The sequence below is a fragment of the Gossypium hirsutum genome, chromosome D04 (assembly GCF_007990345.1).
Source record: "Gossypium hirsutum isolate 1008001.06 chromosome D04, Gossypium_hirsutum_v2.1, whole genome shotgun sequence".
In the NCBI taxonomy this organism is placed as follows: Eukaryota; Viridiplantae; Streptophyta; class Magnoliopsida; order Malvales; family Malvaceae; genus Gossypium; species Gossypium hirsutum.
This window is the reverse complement of record NC_053440.1, coordinates 12,297,464-12,313,849: the sequence shown is the minus strand read 5'-3', so window position 1 is coordinate 12,313,849 and position 16,386 is coordinate 12,297,464. Positions and strand designations below refer to the sequence as shown.

The following is a 16,386-nucleotide window of genomic DNA, read 5'->3' as shown; positions in this document are numbered from 1 at the left end:
GTGATAAGGTGTTCTTGACTTTGTACGGTCGGATTTTTCATCCGAGACTTGTAGCGTCGGAAATACCCATTTTTCAGCAGCTACGTTTTTGGTGATGTTCTCTCATTTTTCTCTCTTTTGTTAAAGATTACATATTGTTAGCATTGTCAGAGTTGAATGCTTGTTGTAGGCTTGATATTGTGATCTTGTAGTCGAACATTTGATGATAGTAGAGCTCTTTATCGGACTCTAAAGTCCCGTGGTTTTTTACCCTTGATTTAGAGGGGTTTTCCACGTAAAAATACCGGTGTCTCTATTTATTTTTGTTGTGGTTGCATTAGTTGATTTGTGGTTGATTAATGTTGCTAGAGAACATATCTTGTGCTATTGTGCTTGCCATAATTTTTGACAGGAGTTATAAGGAGAGAAAGAACACCGGTTGTGCTTTCGCTTTGTTTCGGTTGTTCGGTTTCTTCCCAACAGTTGAAACCCTCTAAAGAAATAGTAGATTAAATTGAACCTACACATGAATTATAATGGGATTTCAGTAATGTCAACAATGAGGAAATTCAGGTTCTGGAGAATAGGTATGTTAGTATATTTTGAACCTATTGCATATGCTATGCTGTCAGCTTTTCATGAAAAGATTTCTTTGTGCCCATTTAGGATAAACAAGTGGTGGAATTACAGTAATGGCTTTATCAAGCACTAACCGCCATTGGCTTAAAATAGGCAGGTTATTCCCAAATACATGTTTTTGGAGTAGTAGGTGCTGCAATAAACAAAGCACTTTTTCTCTCTAGTGCTGCCCCCACTACAATTTGTGGGGTTTTAACATATATCATTACTCGCTGAAAGAACCCTTTTCTAGTTGCTTGGTTTCACTATAAATTTCGAAGTCAGACAAGTGTTTTATGCATCGCAATATCGGAGAATATGAAGTTCATTGGCTGTTTTCTGGTGTTTCTTGCTATTTTAGGCATTGCCTTGCTTAATGTTGCAGAAGGAGCTGGTGAATGTGGGAGATCATCCCCTGATAGGGAAGCCTGGAAGTTAGCTCCTTGTGCAATGGTTGCACAAGATTCTAACGCTCCAGTTTCCAGCAGTTGCTGCCAACAGGTGAAGAAAATAGGCCAGAATCCGCGATGCCTGTGCGCCGTCATGCTTTCCAACACGGCTAAGAGTTCTGGGATCAAGCCGGAAATTGCTATCACTATTCCAAAACGCTGCAACATTGCTGATCGTCCTGTTGGTTACCAGTGTGGAGGTATATATATATTTCTTTGCAATAAGCATTATTTACAGATTTTCCAAGTTTTAAGTCTCGTTTCCCTTCATTTGCATCACTTAAAACTGGATTTTTTTGGCGTATTGCAGAATACACTTTGCCTTGAGCACGAAGGCTGAAGTCATGGTTCCCAGTTTCGTCGTTTGCTGGATTCTGTGCTTTCCGTTAGCTAGTTCATCTAGCTGATGAATTAACCGTGAAATCTAGCTATTTGAATGATAAATAAAAGTTTAAAACTTCAATTATTCTCTTATTGCTCAATTCTGAAAAGCTTTTGGAAAGACACTCAGCTTACATGGCTCCCCTATACATATACCTGAATTATGGAAACTAATATTCAATCAGATGACTTTAAATGGAGTTTAATTCTACTAAATGACTTACAAAATCCCTTTTTAAGTAATTGGATAAGTGAAGATTTAGATAATATATGGAAGTGTTGGATATGAACATGTTCAAAATTTTAAATTTTTTTATGTGGGTTTTAATAGATTATATTCTCATATCCATGTTTCAATATGCATTGGAGACAAGTATCAAACACAGACTCAAAGAAAAAACAAGAAAGTTGAAGGAACAAATCATTCCAACATGGTTCAAGTTTGTGATTTGTTTTATCCTGTACAAGATGCTAAAACGCATCTAATCTTGAAAGTGAAGATCAAGTCGAGAGGGAGGTAGAGAATATATATCATCTAACTGGTATCACTGATATTGCAGTTAATAATTATTATTGATATAGTAATGATTAAATTGACAAAAAAATTATAAATGTTGAGGTTAAAAAATTATTTTACTTTTAATATTGTTAACTTTAACCGCAAAATTAGATAGAGGGACCAAGATTTTTAAATACAATAAATATAGGAACTAAAATTAAAATTTTAAAAGAGTACCGCGACCTTTGGCATATTTAAACCTTTACAATATTATAACTACCCACATATATATATTTCTTTATTTAGGGATAAATCTCAAAATTATATATGAGTTTTAATTTAACTTGCAATTTGATACATGAACTTTGGTTCAGTACAATTATACACATAAAATTTTGATTGTGGTTCAAATGTATACATAAAATTTTAATTTTGATTCAATCATACACCTTTAAAGAAATAATTATATCAATTTATTTTTATATTGGATAAATATAATTATTTACATATGTAATATATAAACATAAAATGATATTAAATCGGTAACCGTGTTAATAGTTTGTAAGAATTAAATCAAATCAAAATTTAATGTATAAAATTATAAATTAAACTAAAATTCATTTGTTGTTTTGTGATTTATCTCATATATTTACTTCTCTCTTATTTTAAAAAATATAATTACTTTAAAAATATTGCTTTATAGGTAATTGTTTGGTACATACTGGTTGGTAGAAAGTTTTTATTCCACAATTAAGTTGAGATTTTGTCACATGTTTTATTTATTTTAAAAAAGAATTTTAAACACGAATTAAGAACCCATGTCAAAATCTCAACTCTACTTGTGAAGTCTACAAAATATCTTAAAATATATAAAAATTATTTTAAACTTTTAAATTTAATATTACAGGTATTTATTTAATTTTTAAATTAAATATTTTGGAAAGATATTTTGGTCCATAGTTAAAATGGAGTTCATAGAAAATAGATTATATATATTGAAAAGAAATAAAATACAAGATTTCACAAACTGACTGCTATAAATACATAAGCTTACAGGATGAGACTTGTTCAAGTGGGAGAGTTGAGACAAAAAGAACCTAATATTCTTCCACTATGTCCTAAGCTATATATATATATATATATATGGTTCTACTGCAATGCTAGGCTATATCTACCAGCTTATTGTTCATAGCAGTAATAAGGTTTTGATCATACAACCAGCCCTACTTCCTGCAAAGTAAATCCATTTACATCATTCAAATCAGTTGGATTCAAAGGAAAATACAAAGCAGTCTCATTCATGTACTACATGAAGTAATATTATGCCAGCAGAGTATTATACATATATATATACATACACACCTTACAGTTTTGGGATAGGAAACTTGGATTATTTAGGATTAAGATGTTAGTAATAAAGTGAGCCTGCACCAAACAAAGAAGAGTTGTTTAAAGATTATCCAATTACTTGTACGGGAAGTGAAGAGTAATTATTCATTTATCACCCTAAAGCTAATGCTTCTTCATACCCTGCCACCAATTTCCTCTTGAAGCACCATTAGAATTGTTTCCATTGAGATCATCATCTCCCCCATCTTTTTGAAACTGTCAAAACAGATGATACAAGAAAATGAGAAATCCCTCCTAATTATCAATTTAAAATGTACAGAGATCCCTCCTAATACACCTTAAGGAATATTGTAATGCATATGTTATATACTTACATAGGGGGGAGACTCAGTGGTTTTCTTCCTTGGAGAATAGTTTTCTTGGCCTCCATAGTAAATAGATGAGCTGAGATAGCTAGGTTCCACTGTTTCATTGTGATAAACGGATGAACTCTTGTCTTTATTCCTTGTGCTGCTGCTTTGTCCCTTGCTATAATCAGTGTTATGATCTGAAACAAAACATGCATGAGCAACATTCTCATCTCTCATTTTTGTTTCTTGCTTGACTATAAACCAAACTTAACTATTCTCATTAAGATCCCACATGAAGTTTTATTATAACTAACATAATTAATCTACATGTTTAATTTTTTTATATATCATATCCTCGTATTCAGATACGTGTCAAGCGCGCACATATATATATATATCCAAATATGTCAAACAGAAGAAAACTAGGAGAAAAATGCAAGGAGAAATGCTAAAAATTAATACAAGAAGGCAACAAAAAAACCTGTTCCATATCTGGCATGATGGGGCAAACCCTGAGTATTCCATGAACCTCTAATTCCGGAGTGAGTTGAGTCCCTCCCCAGCACCTGAAATCAGAAAAGAGAGAACAATTTAGATCTATTCACCATTAAAAACCTATAAAAATTAGAACAAAAATGGATAACCACAATTAAAACAAGCCATACATAGCCAGAGGTCACCAATAATTCCATTAATGCAAAGTCCAAAGCCAACTTTTCGCCCACCACTAGCTAGCATTGGAATATACATATTAACTTTGCAAATTTAAGATGTTACAAAGAAAAATTGACCGGTAAACCCCACTAGCTAGCATCTATCCACTTAGTGAATATATCCAAGCACATGATGTATAGAATTTTAGTGTATTATATAAAGCATCTCTTTGCATCTTTTTTAAAGAATCATTCACTTGAAATATATAAATCCATAATGTTAGAAAAAGAAATATACAAACCCTAAATACAATTAAACCAGCTTTATCCTAAATATATCAACTTCTCAGTTACTTCCAATCAAAGTATATTATCCCCCAGTATCATAATTTCACATGTCTGCAAGTAAATAGGTAACTAATGAGTAAAAGGGTATTTCTTTTTTCGTCAAAATCAACAAAGCTGTATCATTTTATGGATAGAAAATGCAGAGCAAAAGGGTTTACCACTGATGGAGGGGGAAAAATAGTCCCAAAAAGCCCAGTTGTGGTAGTTGATGAAGAAGAAGAGTCCTTTGGACCAAAGAGATGATCCAAAGAAACAGACGATGAAGATGATGATGATGATGATGATGAAGAGCCACTCACTTGCCTTTTGTTTTCCATACCAGAAAAATAAGTAAACTTTTTTTTTTCCTTTTTGGGGTTTAAAAAAACTATCTTTCTTTGTCAACCAACGAACAAAACTACTCTTTGAGATATATATATCTTAAAACAATAAACAACCCTCAAAGAACGAGACCGAACAAGAAAGACAAAGACAAAAAGGTGGCTGGCAATGTCAGGCCAGTGGATAAGATTTTCTTTTTTCTCACAAAACAAAAGAAACAAACCAAAGAGATAAAAGTAAAGAAGAGTGCAAGAGAGGTAGGAAGGAGGTAAGAGAAGGAAAGCAAAAGAGAGGGACAGAGAAAGCTGAGAAACACGTGAAGAGTTTGCAGTGCAGATGTAGAGATATGTTTGTTGGTTGGCAAAGGATCCAAGCCTATTTATAAGCCCAAGAAAAGGGGGTTTTCACTGTTTGAGCTCCTTTTGTTCAATCCCATTTTGAAGATCGAAAGAGAATTAGACAAAGGGTATTTTTGCTAAAGCCTAGAAAAGGAAAACCCATGTGAATTCGTTCATTTTTTATGTCTGGTTTTTTGACAAATGGCTATGCATGTATCATTCAAACACCAAACACAAGTTGGACATCTCATTTGATTCAATTCCAACCCTTGTTTGCCACGTGTCTCCTTGGGTACTTCTTTTTTTTTTTAATAAAGAATATGACTCAAATATACGTATTATCTGTACATAATTATTTCTTTATAAAATTATTAGATATAATATAAATTGTTTGCTCCTTTTTGGTATGGTTTGATTTTTATGTCAAGTCTGCAACTGTTGTTATTTCTCTTAAGCTATCAAATGTTTTTAAGATCTTTAGTATTTTTTTTTGTACTAATGTTACAATTAATTATACATTCTCATTTGAACAAAAAAAATATAAGTCATTGTAAAAATAAACAAATATATATTGTATTATGTTAATAGATTACATTGTTGAGGGGAAGTCGAGCTTCCGAAAAAAATCTGTGAAGTGTCATTTGTCCGGAGTCAATAAACCTCTCAACAGGTCGGTTTGGACCTGAGGTATCTATGCCCAATTTTATTCAAGTTTTGTCTCCCGACTCTACTAAGAGCCTCAGAGGGTTCATGGAGTGAGAGTGCCTCCATTCACGAGGAAATGCCAACATTTGCTCTTAACGAGATTTGAGCTCATACTCTTATATGGCAATTGTGGGTAATGAAAGTACCACTTTATCTACAACACTTTGTAAACTTCTTTTAGAGCCAGCCCGGCTTCCTTGCAATAACGATCATTAAGAATATATGATTAATTTTTTAATATGATTCCTAAATTACCTTCAATCTTTATACTGAGGATATTAATAATATATGTAATAAATATATTATAAAAATAATATATAAAACAATTGAGTCTTTTGTTGAAATGGTAAAATAAATATGTTGAAAAATATAGTGTCTTAAGTCAAATCTTATTGGGTGTATAATATTTATATAAAAAATATAAAAAATAAAAACATCATTAAATAATATAATTTATTTTATAAAGTAATTGTATTTTAATAATTATTAATTGAGTTGATTCTCGATTAACTCATAATAACAACTCAATCAAAAATTTAATATATAGTACAAGTTGTATAAAGCTATCTTTATTAAATTCAAATGAATCCCACTTAAAATATTCTTTTGTTATACAATTTTATGGAAGAAAAAAAGAGGACATATATAGCCGAAATTTAATTTGTGTTCCTAAAAGAACTTATATCTCAAAATTTATCTTGTAAATTATTTATCATATATAAAATATATTTTTAGTTATGATTTTTTATCAAATGTTATGAATAAAGTATACAAATAATATTTTAACAATCACTCACCAATCGTAAAAATTATTAACTTAAGCATTAACATTGTAAACATAAAAATTTAGGCACCCAACCGCCCGAGACCAATAATTATGTGATGTAGTATTATCATGGTGGATGATAGGTTGTATTACCATGCATTTCAACATACCAAATAGTATTATTCACATGGTATTATTAATTTGAAATTAAAAGAAGATAAATTAAAATATTTACCTCTTAAATTTTCAAAAAGTTTTATTTTAATTAGAAAAGTTATAATTTCATCACTAAATTTTATATATATTTTTAAATATGTTATACAATTATAATAAAATATGTAATAACTCGATTTGGATTCAACCCGATGACTTGACCTGAAAATCCATGGATAACTCATGGTTTAAATAACTCCAAGATGCTCCATTCGAGGGGATTCCAGACAAAATTGGATTATCTTTTTCCTCTCTACTTCTTCATAAAAACACCGACCACCTCCTTCTCCACTTCTATTGACACCATGTATCAACAATAGGTGAGGTGAGCATGGAATGAAAACGTGACCTTCATATTACAGAGGTACCTCAATCTGAAATCTCTCAATTGGTGGGTTCTACACCCTATGAAACCTTGATTCAGTTGGATTTGAAGACAACTTGCCAAGCTTGTTAGAAATTTTCCAAAATCCATCACTATTCGATATCTGGCATCATCACCCTTCAACGCCATTGAGGGTTATCATTGAACCTGTCATTAGTTCCTACATGCAACTAAATTGAACCGTCAGACACTGGGCTCACATCATTTCCCAGATAAGCCTTACTTTCTCTTTTTATATGTAAGAATGAAATGCTACAATTTTGTGAATTTACAGAAAATCACATAAGCAGTCCTACAGAGGTTCTGTTTTATTAAATTTGTTATGTTGTCATGTAGTGTAGTTAAAAGAAACTGATTTTTTTTTTAGAAAAAGAAATTCCCCGAAAAACCAATTTGTGTGGTTTGTGGTGTGAAAATCAAAGGGATGATGAAAACAAAGTCTGGGTATTTTCTGTTTGTTGGAGTAGGAGAAGAAATGTCATATTAAAGGGAAAAAATGAACTTCGAGAGAAATTGGTTGCCTGTCATCCCAGAGAAGGACAAAAATTGGTTTTGTTTTGTCTGTTATTGCTGTTATTGTTTCATTTTGCTCTTTCCATCAAAAATCTGATTTGTAGAATCTAGGATTTGCCACTCTGGTATCATTGATAATGCTTACATTTTTCTAATCCTTTGATGGCCACATGTTATCACCGTCACTATTGCTAATGTAATTTTGGTAATTGGTTCTGCTGTATGAAATGTAATTGAAGTCATGCGGGTTTAGTTAGAATAAAATAAGACTGCTTTTGGTTATTTCTTACTAAAGTTGCATAAATTGTTTGTGAAGGAATTGGCTAATAGATCTATCATGCTAAGAATTTCATAGCCAGAACCTATATGCTATTCATACAAGGTGGATTTCAAAATTAAGGTTATGTGTTAGTGTTACAAAATTACTAAGATTTTGATTTCTTCAATTTTTATTTGTTTTATGTCATTTTTATGTGTTTTACTCATGTTCTTACTATGTTGTATAAGTACTTCATTTAATAAGAACTTCAGCTTTGGTGATTGTTTTGGTTTTTGTTACATTTATGGGTCCTATATTTTGTCATCTCATCTTTATGATGTATTTGTAATATCTGGTGTTCCTAGGTCAATTAGATATAGAATTTGGAATGCAAGCATTTCAACAATGCTCGCTGTTAGTGAAATTATGGCCACCTAGTCATGGTACAAGGCTGATGCTTGTAGAGCGGATGACGAAGAACCTTACAACCCCATCCATTTTCTCTAGAAAGTATGGCCTATTAAGTAATGAAGAGGCTAAGGAGGATGCTAAGTTTGATTAATGCACCAATACATGAAGAACCTTCTTATTGCATATTATCTTAGATTTGACATGTCATTGAATTTTACATTTTCTGTTTGTAGTATAATAGGTCAAAACTTCTAAGACTTCCAAGCTAACTAGGTAGTAATATTACTTTTGTGGTCATCTCTTATTTTGGTTTACTGCTATTAGAGTCAAGCAACCATAACTTTTTTGTTATCAAATTATCTAGAAAATTAAATTATCTAGAATCAAGAAAGGTACTGGTTTATTTATAAAAAATGTTGTTATCAAGCTGGATTATGTGTCCATTACACAAGAGGTAAAAGTAAAAAATTTATATTTGTGCTTGAAAATAATAGTTAGTTTATAGTTATGTGAGTGAATGCATGAATCATGAATGAAAGAAATTTCCCTTCGTACTATTGGTGGATATTGTAACACCCTAAATTATTTATTTTTGATTCTATAAATATTTGAAATATATATATATTTGCTTCAGTGGTTAAGTGTTCTAGGTGTGTGTATGAGGTCTTGGGTTTAATTCCCACTTTGGTAAATTTTTGTTATTTTTTATCCAAGCCTTACCCTTGTTGAGTGGATTTATATAAAATTGTCTATTAATCTATATTAGAATGAGCTTGCTAGTTTGAGTGGTAAGAAATTTGGAGTGTTTGAGGTCCTATGTTCGAATTCTTATGCAAGCACTGATGTTATTTTTATTCGGCGGACTGTTAGAGTTTCGGTTGAGTAGAAATTCTGACAAAGTTGGGAGTTAGTTGGTTAGTGGATTTAGTGGTTAGTGGGAGGATAATGTAGATATTATTAGATTTAGTTATATTTTGTTTTTCTTTTTTTTCAAAAATTTTCTCTCTTCCAAAATTCTCAAAAGAATCTGACGTTAGTCTTTTCTCTATTCTCTACCATTTTTCCTCCCTCTTTTTCTTTTCCGACGGTTTTATTTTTGTTCTTCTATCTGCTGTTAAATTTTTGTACCTTGTTATTTCGGTGCTCATTGTGTGTTTCTAGAGAAGATTAAGAGGCTGGGACTTCTAATCGGTGCTGTAGTTGTATGAAATCACCATTGTTCATTCATAGTTTTTCAAGTATTGTGGGATACTATCAACGGTTTGTCGAGGGGTTCTCTCTGATTGCAGCTCCTTTGACTAAGCTTCTATGCAAGGGTGCTCCTTTTATTTAGACTGATGCGCAGCAATCAAGCTTCTAGAACCTCAAGTCTTTTCTAACTCAGGCACTTGTGCTGATACAGTCTAAATCTGGTAAGGAATTTGTGGTCTACAATGATACGTCGCACGTCAGTTTGGGATGTGTATTGATACAAGATAGAAAAGTTACGGCTTATGCGTCCCATCAGCTTAAGACACATGAAGGGAATTATCTGACGTATAATCTCGAGTTGGCTGTTGTAGTTCTGCGTTGAAAATCTGGAGGCAATATTTGTATGGTGAAAGGTGTATCATTTACACTGATCACTAGAGCCTCAAGTACCTTCTTACTCAGAAGGTGTTGAATTTTAGACAGCACTGATGGATTGAGCTGCTCAAAGATTATGACTGCACGATAGAGTATCATCCTAGTAAGGCCAATGTGGTGGTCGATGCTCTCAGTGGTAGAGCGATGACTGATTTGAGAGTGATGTTCACTCGTCTTAGTCTGTTTGATGATGGGAGTCTGTTAGCCAAGTTGCTGGTTAAGCCGACTTGGATTGATTAGATTCAGGATAAGCAGATAGGGGATGAGTCTCTGGGTTTGCGGTTTCATCAGATTGAGAGTGGCAGTACTTCGGAGTTTTGGTTGAATAAAGATGGAGTTCTGTGATTTCGAGGTCAGATCTATGTGCTGAATAATTCTGATTTACGGTAGTTGATTCTGAGGGAGGCACATAGTAGCCCTTATGCTATGCATCCTAGAGGTAATAAGATGTATAGCAATCTTCGTGAGCTGTATTGGTGGCCGGCTTTAAAACATGAGGTTAGAGATTTCGCTGCTTGTTGTCTGATGTGCCAACAAGTTAAAGCTGAGCACCAGTTACATTCGAGTTTGGTACAACCCGTTAAGATTTCCTTGTGGAAGTAGGAACGAGTAACGATGGACTTCGTTAGTGGGTTGCCCTTGACACCCACTAAGAAGGATTTTGTATGGGTCATCGAGGATTGATTGACCACGTTCTTTCATTTTATTCCGGTTCGAACGGACTACACTCTACAGAAGTTAGTGAAGCTCTATATCTCTGAGATTGTAAGACTGCATGGGGTTCTTATTTCGATAATTTCTGATAGAGATCCTCGCTTCACTTATCAGTTTTGGAAGAAATTGCACGAGGCTCTGGGTTTGAGATTGGACTTCAGTACTGTGTTCCATCCTCAGACCGATGGTCATTCTGAGAGAGTGATTCAGATATTGGAGTATATGCTTTAGAGTTGTGTAATAGATTTTCGAGGTAGTTGGGAAGATTATTTGCGTCCAGCTGAGTTCGCCTAAAATAACAGTTTCTAGACTAGCATTCAGATGGCACCTTACGAGGCTTTGTACGGTCGTAAGTTTTGTACTCCGTTATGTTGGACTGAGTTGGGTGAGCATCAGGTTATGGGTCCTGAGTTAGTTTCTGAGACCGAAGATAAGGTTAGATTGATTCGAGATCGTTTGAAGGTAGCTTCTGATAGGCAGAAGTCTTATGTAGATCTGAAGAGACGAGATATTGAGTACTCTGTGGGTGACTTCCTCTTTCTTAAGGTTTCTTCGTGGAAGAAAATTCTAAGCTTTGATTGTAAGGGCAAGTTAAGCCCTAGGTTTATTGGGTCGTATCAGATTCTGAAGCGTGTGAGACCGGTCACTTATCAGTTGGAGCTATGTCTGGAGTTGGATTGTGTCCATGTTGTGTTTCTCGTCTCGATATTGAGGCAGTACTAGTCTGATCCATATCATGTTGTTTTTGTTGAGGAGATTGAGATTAGACCGAATATGACTTTTGAGGAGGAGCCGGTTTAGATTTTGAATCGTGATATTAAGGTTCTGAGGAGGAAGTCCATTCCGTTAGTAAAGGTTCTGTAGCAGAATCACATCTCGGAGGAAGCCCCGTGGGAACCTAAGGACTCGATGCGTCAGCAGTATCCACATCTGTTCTGATCAGGTAAATTTCGAGGTCTAAATTTCTTTTAGGGGTAGAGTTGCAAAGCCCTGAATAATTTATTTCTGATTTTGTAAATATCTGGAAAATATGTATCTACTTTAGTTGTTAAGTGTTCTAGATGTGTAAATGAGGTCTTGGGTTCAATTCCCACTTTGGCAAATTTTTGTTATTTTTGATCCAAGTCTTAGCCTTGTTGAGTGGGTTTATATAAAATTTTCTATTAATCTATATCAGAATGAGCTTGTTGGTTTAAGTGGTAAAGGAGTTAGTGTATTTGGGGTCCTGTGTTCGAATCCCTACGCGAGTATGGATGTTATTTGATGAAATAAAATGTATTGAGACGGTATTTTGTAAATACGTAATTATCTTGAATATATTAACTATTTCTTTATTTTTCGATCGCCTTGAAGGGATAAAAGAAACATATTGTTCTTTCTTCAACAATTTCTGATCTCTTGTGGACCTCTTAGTAAGGTTCAAACCCAGATGAAGTTCTGACCATCTATCAGAGAAAAAAGAACGAATAGGTCTTGTAGGATTCCCAAGAAATTCTTCGATTTCTTCCGAAAGTTGATGATTATGCATTTGTTTCTCACATTTTGTGAATAGCCGGGACATTGAAGAATATCCCGAAAGGCACTTAGGGAATCAGCCTGATTCTATCTCCGTTCGTTCCGTTTGAAGAAAGGAAGGATCCCAAAGAATCGATCTTTCTTTTAGTTATTGAATCTCTCTTTGATTGATCAATGTTCGGTGGAATATTAGATTTTGGTTGAGTAAAAATTCTGACAAAGTTGAGAGTTAGTGGGTTAGTGGATTTAGTGGTTAATGGGAGGATAATGTAGATTTTATTAGATTTAATTATATTTTGTTTTTCTTTTCTTTTTCAAAAATTTCCTCTCTCTTTCAAAATTCCCAAAAGAATCTGACGTTAGTCTTTTCTCTATTCTCTACCATTTTCCTCCCTCTTTTTCCTTTCCTGATATTTTGTTTTTGTTCTTCTATCTGCTGTAAAATTTTAGTACTTCATTATTTCGGTTCTCATTGTGTGTTTTTGGAGAAGATTAAGAGGTTGGGGCTTCCAATCGGTGCTATAATTGTATGAAATCACCGTTGTTCATTCGAAGCTACTGTATGGTTCAGGAATGTTTTCACATCAAAATTGTACAAGGTGTGTACCCAAAATGCAAAAATCAAACTTCAACAAATATCGAAGAACTGTTCTGTTGACACCACACGAGCGTGAGATCGTCCGTGTGTATGACACGACCGTGTGGTCGACGAAGGTATGGCCGTGCGCATGACACAACTGTGTGGTAGTGTGAGTGTGGCCGTGTGGGTCACGCTAGCAAAGCCAATCTGGGCTTGTGGGCTCACATGAGCATGTGGGCCCATTTTTTAAAATTTTTCTTAGGGTCGCACGAGTCGTTCCGATCGACTGTGGGCCTATCGTAGGGTCGGGAAGGGCTAACCAAACCGTAAAACTATGTGATCTATTAGTCTAATATTCTGTTTTGAATATGATGCTGTTATGCATGTCTGGTTAGTCTGATGTATTTATATATATGATATTTGAATATGAGCATGTGAGCATGATAACTCTAATTATAATATATATCTGATCGGGGTGGGATTGGTATATGTGGAGGAAATGTTCTGTATGGCAGTCATCACCTATATTCTGACGGCTTGGCTGCACTTTATCTAACATGTGCCGTAATGGCACGATATGGTGTGTAGGGATGGGTGAGTGTTTTTAACCCCATATGGTGTGATGAGATGGTTGGAGATGGTGCGTAGAGGATGATGGTAGGATTTTGTATTTCTGATCTGCATATCTGTTCTGTTATCTGAATCTGTAAATGGCTTATGTCTGAATCTGAATCTATATCTAACTGTGTATGAGTTTATTGTATGTATTGCATGTCTATTTCTGTTGGGTTACACATTGAGTTTACGAAAACTCACATTTGTTTGTCTGTTCTATTCAGGTAATCCAGAGACTTAAACGGGTCGTTGCGATGGAGGTTCAGCAGTTTTCACTTGATCGAGAACTGTTTTACTTAATAAATTACATTTTTTATTTATAATTCTACCTTAATTTGAGAGTTTGTAATTTTTGTGACTTTCTGGACTGTTTGTTTTTATTTTGGTTTTGGATGCGATTTTTGACTCTTTCGTTACGATACACAATGGGAAATACAGTTTTACGAAAACAAAGGTTTTTCTGAAAACACAAACTGGATTTCTAAAATATTACGGTTTTAATACATCTTCTGTAAATTATGTTTTAGTAAGTAAATAAAATAAATAACACTTTTGAAAATAGTTATAAACGAATACGAACTATAAAACTTGAATAATTTGACAAAACGACTTTGTTTTCAAACTCTTAGCTTGTGACATCTCCAGATTTGGGCATAACGTCTAGGCCTAGTTTGAGGTGTTATATTTAGTGGTATCAGAGCCAGGTTACAAAACTCGAGCTGTAAAATTTTGGGTTCCAAAAATTTTATTTTAAAAAGAACTGATTTTTAAATAGTTTGAATAATTTTGAGGAAGTATAGGTACACCGAGTCTTCGGTGCCGAACCTGTAAGTATTTCTGAAACTTAGATACTATATTCTAAAAACATTGTCGATAGTACTTTCTGAAACTATACTGAAATAGTTAGAGACTAAAACCTTTGAAAACATTTCTGAACTTCTGATAAATTACGCATAATATATCTGTTAATAAACATTGGAATTGATGCATAAAAATTTATAATGTAGACAAATTTGAAAATTTACGATAAGCGCTCGTGGAACTTGCAGACATGGTATTCGTGGCTGTGGTAGAGGCCGTAGAGGGGCTTGAGCTGAGTCTTCTTTTCTAGGTAGTATGCCAAATTTAGATATGAGTGAGACACTGGTTTCGCCTGCTAATGAGACTGGGTTTGAAAGCCATTCGGCTGACGACGACGAATTGTCCCAAGCCATATTGAGGGTCGTGGAGAGGGTCGCTGGACCCAATTCTAGATCTGAGGACTGTGGGTCAATAATTGAACGACTCCGATCCAATAGAGCTGAGCTATTTAGGGGTGTTACTAGAGTTGCCCCTATTATGGGTGAGCATTGGTTGAAGGCCACCAAGAGGATTATGAATGATATAGACTGTACTCCCAAGCAAAAACTTAAGGGTATAGTCTCTTTACTTCGCGACGAGGCATATCAGTGGTGGTTATCGGTTGAGGAGGGTATTCAGCTTGATCGTCTGAACTGGGATTTCTTTAAGACCACATTTTAGGGAAAGTATATGGGTGCGAACTATGTTGATACTCGTAGGCATGAGTTCATGAGTCTCACGCAAGGTGATAGATCAGTAGCCGAGTATGAGGTCATGTTTCTGAGGTTGAGCCGCTACACTCGAGGCATAGTGGTGTTTGAATATGAGAAGTGCGTTCGCTTTGAGGATGGCTTGAAGTATAATTTAAATGTATTGATTGCTCTGTAGAGGGAGTGAGAGTTCACAATTCTGGCTGATAAGGCGAATATTGTCGAAGAGGTTAAGCGAGTGAAGCGTCAGAATAGGGACCGTGAGAGAGGAAAGAATAAGAGGGATTTAGAGTCCTCTAGTTCTGTTTAGAGGCCTAAGGAAAAGGCCAAACCTGATGGGCCAATTAGAGTGGGGGTTCCTGTGGCTCCTACTGGGATTCAACCATGTGGGAATTGTGGTAGGCGCCATCCAGGCGGGTGTTAGAAGAGAATAAGGGTTTGTCTGAGGTGTGGATCTTTGGAGTACCATATTAGAGAGTGTCCATAGTGGGCTGATCAGATGCAAGCTTCAGGACCGGGTTCTGTACAACCTTTGAGGGCAGTTCAGCAACCACCTAGGGGCCGTAGGCAGGCTAGGAGTGGTAATTGTATGAGCCGTGGACAGAGAGAACATGGCAGAGGTGCTAGTTAGGCTAAGGTGAGGCAACCTGAACTGGTTTAAGTTACACGACGTCGTAAGGATAGAGACTCTCCTGACGTTATCAATGGTACGTTCTTTATTTTTGATGTACCTTATACTGCTCTGATAGACATAGGTTCTACACACTTCTATGTAGCTAGTACTGTTTCTGAAAACCTAGGATTTCGGTTGAGAGCACTTCTAGTGAGATTACTATATTGAGTCTGTTGGGACAGTCTGTCCGGGTTAGTAAACTTTATAGGAATGTTCCGTTAGTGGTGTAAGGGCAGTATTTCTGGCAAATCTGATGGAGTTACTATTTGGAGAGTTCATTTTGATTCTGGGTATGGATTGGTTGGTTGAGCACTAAGTTAGTTTGGATTACACGACTAAGAGGGTCATTTTGAAGACTGAGAATGATAAGGAGTTGGTTATGATCGGTGAGTGTCATGATTATCTGTCGAATGTGATTTTCACTCTTGTAGCTGAGAAATTGGTTCAGAAATGGTGAGGCGTATTTGGCTTACGTCGGTGTTTCTGTTTTAGGGAACTCTTTTATCGGAGATATCAGAACAGTGAGGGCTTTTTCGAATGTCTTTCTTGAGGAGTTACCAGGTTTACCTCCAAAT

At 34.9% G+C, this 16,386-nt stretch overlaps 2 protein-coding genes across 2 annotated transcripts; one reads left to right on the top strand and one right to left on the bottom strand.

Moving 5' to 3' along the window:
• Nucleotides 1-734: 734 nt before the first annotated feature.
• Nucleotides 735-1,512, top strand: LOC107955143 (uncharacterized). The gene is made up of 2 exons (XM_016890870.2): nt 735-1,246; nt 1,357-1,512. Exons 1-2 carry the CDS (start codon nt 916-918, stop codon nt 1,371-1,373), a joined length of 348 nt encoding a protein of 115 aa, XP_016746359.1. The 5' UTR covers nt 735-915; the 3' UTR covers nt 1,374-1,512.
• Nucleotides 1,513-2,897: 1,385 nt separating this feature from the next.
• On the bottom strand, nt 2,898-5,298 carry LOC107955142 (uncharacterized). Its single transcript, XM_016890869.2, has 6 exons — nt 4,786-5,298; nt 4,108-4,192; nt 3,651-3,823; nt 3,456-3,531; nt 3,289-3,351; nt 2,898-3,156 (listed from the first exon to the last, which is right to left on the bottom strand). Exons 1-5 carry the CDS (start codon nt 4,942-4,944, stop codon nt 3,335-3,337), a joined length of 510 nt encoding a protein of 169 aa, XP_016746358.1. The 5' UTR covers nt 4,945-5,298; the 3' UTR covers nt 2,898-3,156; nt 3,289-3,334.
• Between the last annotated feature and the right edge of the window lie 11,088 nt (nt 5,299-16,386).